Raw genomic sequence first — 11,661 nt, 5'->3', positions numbered from 1 at the left:
TTGAACGACAAATCTAATTGTATATTCATAAACTACTCTTTAAATCCCACCTATCTCCATGAAATTCAAATCTCAACCTCAAAGAAAAAAAAAATACCGCTAATTTAGAAGTCTTTTAGTCCTAAAATAGTATATAACCTCTAAAAATAAAGAAACAACTAATATCTATGCTGGCCAAGAAAGGGCAAGGGTCCAATATTTTAGTGTACAAATAACGTTTTGCTTAAAAAAGTTAGAGAGAGAGAAAGGCAGAAAGCCCGCCATTAATGCTGAGCTCAACCACCAGTCCAAATGTAAATATATCATCTATATACATTGTAGACTACCATTACAAGCTAATTTTCTTTGTGACCTTATCTACTTGATCAGGTTTACCCTCAAATCTAGGGTTTTTTTTCGCTTGAATTTAGAGCCGTGTTGTAAACAATGTGGAATTCGGCGGAGAATTTATCAGCGAGATCGTCGTCATTCCGGGAAGACGGAGACGACGAGGAGGCGTTACGTTGGGCGGCTATCGAGAGATTGCCAACTTATAATCGAGTTCGGAAGGGTATATTTAAGAATATCGTCGGAGATTCTAAGGAAGTTGAGGTTAATAAGCTTGAAGTGGAGGAGCTGAAGGTGGTGTTAGATCGGTTGTTGAATTCCGCCGACGATGACTGGAAGCGGTTCTTCGATCGAATGCGGCGGCGATTTGATGCGTAATATGAATTTTCCTTTTTTTTTTTTTAAATTATAATTCAAAATTTTCTTTTACTTTTTGACGTTTTTCTCATCTTTTTGTGGCTTTGCTTACTGCTTTTAGTTCGGTGCCGATGAAGCGAAAAGCATGAACACGGAACTGCTAAACTTTTTACAATCTACCAAGCCGATTATTTAGAAATTATAATTATCTTTAAAAAAAATTTAAAGCATAAATGAAAATTGCATTATGTTTATTTTTATTTGTTTAAATGTTAATTTGCCTAACTAAAAGGAAATCCATGCTTTTTATAAAATTAAAACAAAGGCTAAAATTCTGGTTTTGAACTTAAATCTTATGAATGTGAGAGAGAAATAAAGAGGTGTAGATGCAATAATTTATTTTTTCTAGGTCATTGTTCGACTGTTAATTTTATATATCTGTTTGTGAAAATCAAGATTAGGTTGGCGTTAACAATCATTTTTGAATTGAGAGGTTTATTGTTTATTCCCTTCTAAAGTAAAGAAAGAACTGAATTATAACATTGGTTGATTGATGTAATCAAGTAAATTAGAAAAGTGTCTTTATCATAGGTTTCCCATCATAGCTTTCATAATATTCATAATCAACACTAATTATGATATTAAAAAAAAGTTTGGGAATAAATCCAAATAATGTGGCCATTGTTATATATAAATCAAATTAAACCTCACACACCCAAAATATTGCTAGTGTAACCTCATCTAGACCTTGGGGTGTTGCAGTTTACCATTTTTTTATAAATCAAATTATTTTTCTGAGTTTACCTTTTATTTCAATATAGATTCCAAGAACCATTTAATTGTACTCCTTTTTAAGTTTTCTTTTGCTCAAATTGCAGGGTAGATTTGGAATTTCCAAAGATTGAAATCAGATTTCAGAACTTAAATGTAGAAACCTATGTTCATGTTGGTAGTAGAGCATTACCAACAATTACAAATTTCATTGTTAACATGACCGAGGTATGTTACTTACAGAAAAAAAATCATCTTTTAAACTTATATCTTCATCAATAAATAAATAAACACTTGAAGATGCTTATTGGTTATGGTTACCCTTCTCAAAATCTCAAACAGGCATTCTTAAGGCAATTGAAGATATACAAAGGGAAACGAAGAAAACTTACAATTTTGGATGATGTCAGCGGAATAATTAGACCTTCAAGGTGCAACATCAAGACAAAACTATATATATTTTCTAGTATAAAAACAATTATACAATTAATGATGGATGATGTTATATTTACAGAATGACCCTTCTTCTTGGTCCTCCAAGCTCTGGAAAGACAACTCTCATGTTAGCCTTGGCTGGACGTCTTGGACATCATTTGAAGGTATGCTATGGACATTTAATTTTTAATTTTTTAATTTTTTTAATGGTTAAATGGTAACAAACTATTTGTTTTTGTTCACAAAATACCATTAAAAACCATCAAAATAGTTCCAGTTGCTTACCTTCTGATAGTACTTTTAAGAAGAAAAAAAAAATGGTGTTTTGTGAATTAAAGTATAGTTCTTTATCCGTTTATGACTTTAACCCTTTTTTAAAACAATGGTGTTTTCTGAAGAAAAAAAAGTGTTACCCGTTTATGATTCTATATATTTTTTAGTAAATCCCTGTCTTTACACATTGATTATGTCAAAGATGTCAGGAAAAATCACCTACAATGGGCATGGTTTAAAGGAGTTTGTTCCTCAAAGAACATCAGCATATGTCAGTCAACAAGATTGGCATGTTGCAGAGATGACAGTTAGGGAAACACTTGACTTATCTGCACGTTGTCAAGGTGTTGGATTTAAATATGGTAAGCTTTGGAATTTCTGATTATTTTGTATTTTTTTTTTTTATATATATGTTTCTTTGTGTACAAAAATGCTAAATGATAGGTCTCAATGGTAGATATGCTAATGGAACTTACAAGAAGAGAAAAGATTGCTGGAATAAGACCTGATGAAGATCTTGATATATTCATGAAGGTATGAGACATTCAATAATGCTTTCATTATTTGGATTTTAAATGGTTTAACTAATGAATGTTGTTTTCTAGGCGTTGGCTTTAGGGGGACATGAAACAAGTCTTGTTGTGGAGTACATTTTAAAGGTATTTGCTATTTATTCTATCATGATTGGTTTTTTTCTTGAAACATAGTGTGTTAACTAATAAATTTAATTTGAAAAAGATTCTAGGATTGGATACATGTGCAGACACATTGGTTGGAGATGAAATGTTGAGAGGGATCTCTGGGGGACAAAAGAAACGACTTACAACAGGCGAACTATTAGCGGGTCCCTCTAGAGTTCTTATGATGGATGAAATATCAAATGGTCTTGATAGTTCAACCACATACCAAATAATCAAGTATCTCAGACATTCAACTCGTGCACTTGATGGGACCACATTGATTTCTCTTCTTCAACCTGCTCCAGAGACTTATAATTTATTTGACGATATTATCCTCATATGTGAGGGCCATATAGTGTACCAAGGGCCACGGACTACTGCGCTTGATTTCTTCTCATTTATGGGATTTCAATGCCCACAAAGGAAGAATGTTGCAGACTTCCTTCAAGAAGTAAGTTGTTACACGGTTATGTGGTGAGATCATGTTCTCAGAGCTTACCAACAAAAAATAATAAAGAAACTTGAACACAAGAATATACGTGGATAACTCCAAAACCAGAGGAAAAAAATCACTATATGATAATTTGTTATAATCACATAGACTAATCTCTCAATCTAACCCCCTAATTACATCTACACTCTCCAAAGATTTATCTTACTTTTCTACACTATAGAAAAGAACCATATACTTGAAGTGTATTTTATTGGGGAACTTGTGGTAATTTGAAACCAAAGCTTTGGACTACTTTATTTTTGCCAAATAATCTCAAAAGTTATGAAGTGAATGACTTATCAATAATTCTATTTCCTTGAATTCAATATGACACAGGTTGTTTCTGAGAAAGATCAAGAACAATATTGGTCTGCTCCCGATCGATCTTATAGCTACATACCTGTTAAAAAGTTTGCAGAAGCATTTCGTTCATATCGAGTGGGAAAAAATTTAGTTGAAGAACTCTCTGTTCCATTTGATAAGAAATACAATCATCCAGCAGCCTTGTCAACTTCTCGTTATGGTGTCAAAAGAAGCGAACTTCTCAAGACAAGTTTTAATTGGCAGTTGTTACTCATGCAAAAAAACTCATTCATCTACGTGTTTAAATTCGTTCAGGTAATGTCACTCTCAAATCTTATCCAAAATAAATTATTATTAAATTCTTAAGCACCATGAACATGATCTACTGTTTTTGCAGCTTATATTTGTTGCAATCACCACAATGAGTGTTTTCTTCCGGACAACTTTGCATCATAGAACGGTTGACGATGGAGGTTTATATCTTGGAGAACTTTATTTTTCTATGGTGATTCTTCTCTTCAATGGGTTCACAGAAGTGTCAATGTTAGTAGCTAAGCTTCCAGTGATCTACAAGCATAGGGATTTACACTTTTACCCTTGTTGGGTTTATACACTTCCTTCTTGGATTTTGAGTGTCCCAACTTCACTCATAGAGTCTGGTATCTGGGTGGTGGTTACATACTATGTGGTTGGACTTGATCCGAATATTGTCAGGTACATTTTATACTTTTTTTTGATGGTCAACGCAAGGTCAAACCAGGCTGATTCTTAATTTCTTATAAATAAATCTTCAGGTTTTTAAAGCAGTTTCTGCTTTTTTTCTTCCTTCACCAAATGTCCATTAGTCTTTTCCGCTTGATGGGATCCTTGGGGCGTAATATGATTGTGGCTAACACATTTGGATCTTTTGCAATGTTGATTGTCATGGCTCTTGGTGGATATGTGATTTCAAGAGGTAAATTTGGACCTTTTATTTTTAATTTTAATACTAATCTGTGTTCTTTTAATTTTTAACCTTTTCTTTTCTTCTCACCTTGTAACAGATAGTATACCGAGTTGGTGGATTTGGGGTTTCTGGATTTCTCCTTTGATGTATGCTCAAGAAGCTGCATCTGTGAATGAATTTCTTGGCCACTCTTGGGCTAAAGTAACAATCTCTCTTTCACCTTTTATCACTCTATCATTTCTACCAAAAGAGATAACATACTTTATGTTTTTTTACACACAATAACAACCTACTTGTATTTTTCTATTGATTTAAGCAATTTGTTTTACAATCTTAGCTTTGTTCATGCAGAGAGATAACCAATCAATGATGACATTAGGTGAGAGGTTGCTGAAAGCACGCAGTATTTTCCCTCAGACTTATTGGTATTGGATTGGCCTTGGTGCTTTGCTTGGATACACAATTTTATTCAATGTTCTTTTCACTTTCTTCTTATCTTACCTTAATCGTAAGCCATCTCTCCTCTCTATATAACTTTTTTTTTTATTCTTTTACATTTCTTGTTTGTTGAGAAATTTCAAACTTATAGCCTTGGGAAGGAGCCAAGCCATTGTATCGAAAGAAGACACCAAGGACAAAGATGGAAAGAAGAACAGTGAAAGTGTTGTCATTCAACTCAGAGAGTTTTTGGAGCATTCAGGCTCTTTCACGGGTACCCATTGCTTCATGATCCAAATTCTTCCTTTTTCAATCATTATGTACATATAATTCGATCAATAAAAAAATGTAAAAATATCATTTACAGGAAAGAATATAAATCAAAGAGGCATGGTTCTACCCTTTCAGCCACTTTCCATGGCATTCAGCAATATCAATTACTACGTTGATATCCCTCTGGTTTGTAAATTTCATACTCTATTTTTTTTATATGAAAGACTTAACAATTTAACATCATGTGATTACTTATATAGGAATTGAAGCAAGAAGGGGTTGTAGAAGATCGATTGCAGTTATTGGTAAATGTCACCGGAGCATTTAGGCCAGGTGTCCTTACCGCATTGGTCGGAGTAAGTGGGGCCGGAAAGACCACACTGATGGATGTCCTTGCTGGAAGAAAAACTGGTGGAGTAATAGAGGGAAGCATCCATATTTCTGGCTACCCAAAGTCACAAGAGACTTTTGCTAGAATATCTGGTTACTGTGAACAAAACGATATTCATTCACCTTGTTTGACAGTTGTAGAATCACTTCTCTTCTCTGCTTGGCTTCGTTTACCTTCAGATGTTGACATCAAAACTCAAAAGGTATACTTTTTATCAATTGGGCTAAATACAAGACATAACAATGTACTTCCGTTTTTTTTTTTTTTGTTTTTCGAATATTATACTTCGAAAAATCCACCCATTTATAGCAAAGAACATTCCTATAATCGGGTGGATTTCCCAAAGTACAACGATCTAATATAAAGAAGTTGAGTTCTATAATAAAAACCCTAAAGAAAATAGGTTGGTATTTCCTACCATTTAACCCTTACAGACATAACGGGATTGTTGTACCTTCTTTCATAGGTTTTTGTTGAGGAGGTGATGGAACTTGTTGAACTGACTCCCTTAAAAGGCGCCTTAGTTGGTCTCCCTGGTGTTGATGGGTTATCAACAGAGCAAAGAAAACGTTTGACTATAGCTGTTGAGTTAGTAGCCAATCCTTCAATAGTATTCATGGATGAACCCACATCAGGACTCGATGCCAGGTCAGCAGCTATAGTCATGAGGACAGTCAGGAACATTGTCAACACCGGGCGCACAATCGTCTGCACCATACACCAACCCAGCATCGACATTTTTGAAGCATTCGACGAGGTTCTTCACTTCCTTCCATAAATAAAATCTATACTGTCAGTCATCTAGTGGGCCACTGTATACCTGATTTAAATTTATATCTGGCTAGTGTGGGCCAGCTGGCAGGAAAAAAAACTTAATTGTTAAAATTTGAAATGCAGCTCTTGTTTATGAAGCGTGGAGGGCAACTTATTTATGCGGGTCCACTTGGGCCTAGATCATGCAAACTTGTCGAGTATTTTGAGGTTTGGTTTTATTTTTAATTGGTTTTCATTAATTTAACCGGGGTAGGTAATTAAAAATATATGATGTGTAGGCAATTGAAGGTGTTAGGAAGATTAAAGCTGGACATAATCCTGCAACATGGATGTTGGAAGTTACTTCACTAGCAGAAGAAGCTCGTTTGGGTATAGACTTTGCTGAGGTCTATAGGCAGTCCAAATTATTTATGTATGTCTTCTTTCTTTTTACATTCTTTCTGATAAAAATGTAATATATGAAATAGTTAAGGGGCTAAATCAACAAATTGATGAAAGGTGTGTATGTCTGATGAGAAATATATTATTTATTACCTCTTGCAGACGCAACAGAGATTTGGTGGAAAGGCTAAAGAAACCAAGAAACGATTCAAAAGAATTGCATTTCCCAAGCAAATACTCGCGATCATACACAGATCAATTTGCAACCTGTTTTTGGAAACAATACCTTTCTTATTGGCGAAACCCACAATACACTGCTGTTCGCTTTTTCTACACCTCTATCATCTCACTAATGCTCGGAACAATCTGTTGGAAATTTGGGTCAAAAAGGTAATTAACTAACACTACTAAAAAACTTTTTTTAAACATCATTAATTAATTTCTTTCTTTTTATTTTTTTAGGGAGACCCAACAAGATCTTTTTAACGCAATGGGATCCATGTATTTAGCTGTACTTTTCATCGGAATCACCAACGCCACCGCTGTCCAACCCGTTGTTTCTGTTGAAAGATTCGTTTCATATAGAGAGAGGGCTGCCGGAATGTATTCGCCACTACCCTTCGCTTTTGCTCAGGTGATGAGTCACATTTACATTTCCCGCCCTTTATTTTATTTTTTATTTTATAAAATATATGTACTTTATTTATAGGGTGCGATTGAATTTCCATACGTGTTGGCACAAGCGGTAATTTACAGTACCATATTCTACTCGCTGGCTGCATTTGAATGGTCCACGTGGAAATTCATATGGTACATGTACTTTATGTACCTCACAATGCTTTACTTCACCTTTTATGGAATGATGACAACTGCCATGACACCTAATCACAATGTCGCTGCCATTATTGCTGCTCCTTTTTACATGTTCTGGAACCTCTTCAGTGGATTCATGATCCCCCATAAGGTAATTTTTTTTTTTTTTTAATTTTAATTTTATAAGTTACATGATATGTTATGATTTTGCAGAGAATTCCGATATGGTGGAGATGGTATTACTGGGCGAACCCAATCGCGTGGACTCTTTATGGGTTAGTTGTATCCCAATATGGTGATTTAGATAATCCTGTGAAGTTATCAGATGGAGTGCAATCTATGCCTATAAAACAGTTACTCAATGTTGTGTTTGGTTACAAACATGAGTTCCTTGGGGTTGCGGTTTTTATGGTGTTTGGCTTCTGCTTCTTGTTTGCTGTTGTCTTTGCTTTCGCTATCAAGTCTTTCGTCTTCCAAAAGCGATAAAAAAAGAGGTTGAAATCTGTTTAATATGCAATATGGTTTCGTGTTGAGGTAAAGGTATGTATCTAAAACACAGTAGAAAACACTTTGGATTTGTGAAATTAGTTATATATGTAGAATGTTGTAGATGGTATGTTATGATTTATTCTTTTTCGGGGGTGGAATAATAGTGACTAGTGTTGCATCTGCATAAAAGTTTGTCGAGTTGTAAACCGAACTTGCAAATTTATAAGTTTATATTCTTTGTGCAAAGAATTATGATAGCTTCAATCGTTTATATTTGTCATGGTGGTTATTGTTTGTTGGAAAGTTGGTTATTTGTTACTTAGCTTTCTTTTATTGAAATGTTTTGTACATGTATTATGTATGTAATTTGCATCGTTTTGAGAGTTTACACGACACATGGTAATGAAAGTTTCAATTCTCTCCATTCTTCTTAGCTCTTATATGGTATCATCTGCTTTTCATCATCAAGCTGAAGGTAATCCTGCATGGGAAGAAGCTATGATAAAAGGAATTTGACGAATTGAGTGCTAATCACATGGGGCGTTGTTAAAGTTAAACTCCCTAAGGGTAAAAAGCTAATTGCTTGTCGATGAGTTTATGAGAGCATGTCATGATGATGGTTGAATTGAAAGACAAAAAACTCGCCTGTTAAGGGTATTGCATAAAAAGGTGGATTATCATATTTAGGTACCCGATTAATAAATAACCATGGGGCCTGTAGGAATATTGACGGGTACCTACTGGATATCATATTTATGATCTTTAATAGGTTAAATTTTACTTATTGGAATTTTCATTACCTAAAACCCAATTGCAATTTCATCTAAAAAATGATTTGGAATTTTTAACAGTTCTATTTTCTTACAGTATCAACAAGTTTAATATCTAACAAATATTATATAAATAAAATCATCACCATAACATCTTTTAAATATCTGAATTTCATGATAATCTAATTCATATAACATAAATAATAAAAACAATATCATTGATCTCTATTGTAGGTTGTAAGTGGTAATTACATAACAAAATTTCTATTTCTAATCACATACGTATAACATTATAATATAATATTGAAATCGCACACAAACATATATATATATATATATATATATATATATATATATATAGAGAGAGAGAGAGAGAGAGAGAGAGAGATAGATAGAGATGAGTTATAGTGATAACCACAAAATACTAAGAACTTGAGAACTTTTTTTTCTACATAATATTTTTTAAAAATAACATACTAAAATCATCATTTGCTAAATCTAAGACATTAAAAAAAAGATTTTTTTTTCACATATATATATATATATATATATATATATATATATATATATATATATACTATCTTATAAAAGAAATCTAACTATTTCTAAAAATAGATTTAATATAATAGTAATATTATTTTTTTAAGACGTACACGTTTTTAAGCTTAAATTACAACTAACCAACAATAAAATAATAATATAATCTTAAGAATCTAACTCTTTAAACTAAAAGTACAATTATCCTATGCATATACCTCTTACCCGATCTTTCTATACTTTGATTGAGTCAATCTCACCTCCCTTTTTATATGGGAAGCATAAGGTACTGTGGGATTCAAATTTGAAATCCCAAACTTTCCGGCCCGGCCCCTGTATCGGTTCCCTTCCCCTATTATCTCCCATCCTTTTCTCTACAACCTCCTTCATGCTAAATCGTTTTAACTGTCAAGCTTTCTTTTTTGTTGTCCACTGCCATCGATTGAGAAAATAGGTAAATACTTTGCCCCAATTCAAATATTGTTTTTTTACTCAAAATCTCAGAATGTAAGTTGATTATGTTTTAAAGTAAGGTTACGTTTTGGTTTTTGTTTCTTGAATCCATGACGAAATCTCTATGAAGGTGGAAAGATGCACGAGGTCAAGTTTTCTTAGGTGGAGATTACCTCTACTTTACCTCTTTTCCATCAGGTTCAAAGATTCTCTAAATCCCCAGATCCCTCAAAACCCTATTGTAATCATCTACACACTGAATGTTCTCTAAATCCTCGAAGAAACCCACCCTACTCCTCGAAGAAACCCACCCTACTCGAAGAAACCCACCCTACTCCTCGAAGAAACCCACTCTACTCCTCCTTCCTTCGTTCATCAACACAAACAACCCTAGAATACCACCAAACAACGACCACTACATCCCCGGTTTTTTCCTATGCTCGCCAACCTCCACCCCTGGTTGATCTTACCGTGTTCCACCATCACAACCATAAACATTCAAACACTCATCGTCTGCTCTCCCTCCCAAAACTATTTTCCTATACACCACCTTTCTCTCGATCTTTTTGTGCTTTTTTTTGTTAAATACGTAGATTTGTAGTTCATTTCTTATGTGTTGTCCATAGAGAATATATCATCAAAGGTTTATTTGTAACTTCTTGGATCGGTTAATGTTTCTAATGTTTAATTTCTCTAATTTTGTCGTTCTCTCAGATCTTTGTCTCAATAAGCAAAATCCTAAGTTTTTGTTTTTGTGTGATGGTTGATTTATGGTGGAGATGGCGGGAGATAGGAACATTGGGGTTGGATGATGAAAATACATATGAGGTGACTTTTTATGATTAATCTTGTATATTTTACTTCTTATTATTCATAGGAAAGAACACTGCATAACCAATTGAGGTAAGTTTACCACGTTAAAACACACCTTTACTATGAATGTTGTCTAATCTTTGATTGATAGTGAGATTAGATCTGAATTGTTTTGCCAAGATACAAGTCAAGCTTTCATATGAATTATTTATTCCTCAAATTTCCAAAAAAAATCAAATTGGGTTGGACATAATTGTACTTTTAAGTTTAACTCATGATATAATGTTTTAAATATGTATGCCTTTTAAACCATCTTTTTTTAATAGATGAACCAATCACTGAGTATATTGCTTTTCAGTTGTTTTTGTAATACATATTGATATTCCTTATTAATTTATTTCTTCATTAATTATAATATTTGTCTTTCATGATTTCAGGTCCAACAAAGAAAGTGAGTTGAAAGACTGCTCCACTGTAGAGAGCTTGGATTTTGGTTGTATTAATTATAATATTCTATAATCTTTCGCGGATTTTATCTTATAGCATCCTACGGGAAATTTATTTTGTTTAAATGAATCGTTGCTTCATTTACAAGGTTAACTTCAAGGATAGGAGTGCCCATACAATAGTTAGCAGGACAGAAGTACCACTTGGGGGAAACCTTGACAAAAGGTATATCAAATGTTCTTTTATTCCACATTCCATGATGATTTTAAGATTGTTTCTCCTTTTTGTCCGTAAAATGACTTTTCATCAAGTTCTCTAATAGAAACAATTATAACAAGCCCCTGGAAATAGGCATTACATATATTTTGTCAGCCTGACATGGACATATCTCTCACTTTCTCTCATACACGCATGTATACTATGAAGCATGTTAAAGATGATATTTATGTCATTTACAGTTTTTATGTCATTTTGTAGGTTCATATACTCTACACCCA

General features: G+C 33.6%; 1 protein-coding gene across 1 annotated transcript; it reads left to right on the top strand.

The window, feature by feature from the left end:
• Positions 1–247: 247 nt before the first annotated feature.
• Positions 248–8,393, top strand: ABCG32 (pleiotropic drug resistance 4). The gene is made up of 23 exons (XM_079050913.1): positions 248–701; positions 1,563–1,683; positions 1,798–1,886; positions 1,970–2,054; positions 2,366–2,525; positions 2,621–2,697; positions 2,769–2,822; positions 2,902–3,294; positions 3,673–3,954; positions 4,037–4,353; positions 4,434–4,594; positions 4,683–4,786; positions 4,937–5,093; positions 5,175–5,297; positions 5,391–5,482; positions 5,557–5,889; positions 6,154–6,444; positions 6,585–6,668; positions 6,740–6,873; positions 7,005–7,232; positions 7,305–7,476; positions 7,552–7,806; positions 7,869–8,393. Exons 1-23 carry the CDS (start codon positions 427–429, stop codon positions 8,139–8,141), a joined length of 4,260 nt encoding a protein of 1,419 aa, XP_078907039.1. The 5' UTR covers positions 248–426; the 3' UTR covers positions 8,142–8,393.
• Positions 8,394–11,661: the final 3,268 nt, after the last annotated feature.

The sequence above is a fragment of the Lactuca virosa genome, chromosome 5, assembly GCF_052849685.1.
Source record: "Lactuca virosa cultivar CGN04683 chromosome 5, Lactuca_virosa_CGN04683_v6, whole genome shotgun sequence".
Classification (NCBI taxonomy): domain Eukaryota; kingdom Viridiplantae; phylum Streptophyta; class Magnoliopsida; order Asterales; family Asteraceae; genus Lactuca; species Lactuca virosa.
Note: the sequence above shows the minus strand (reverse complement) of the source record. Positions and strands in the feature narration are given on the sequence as shown.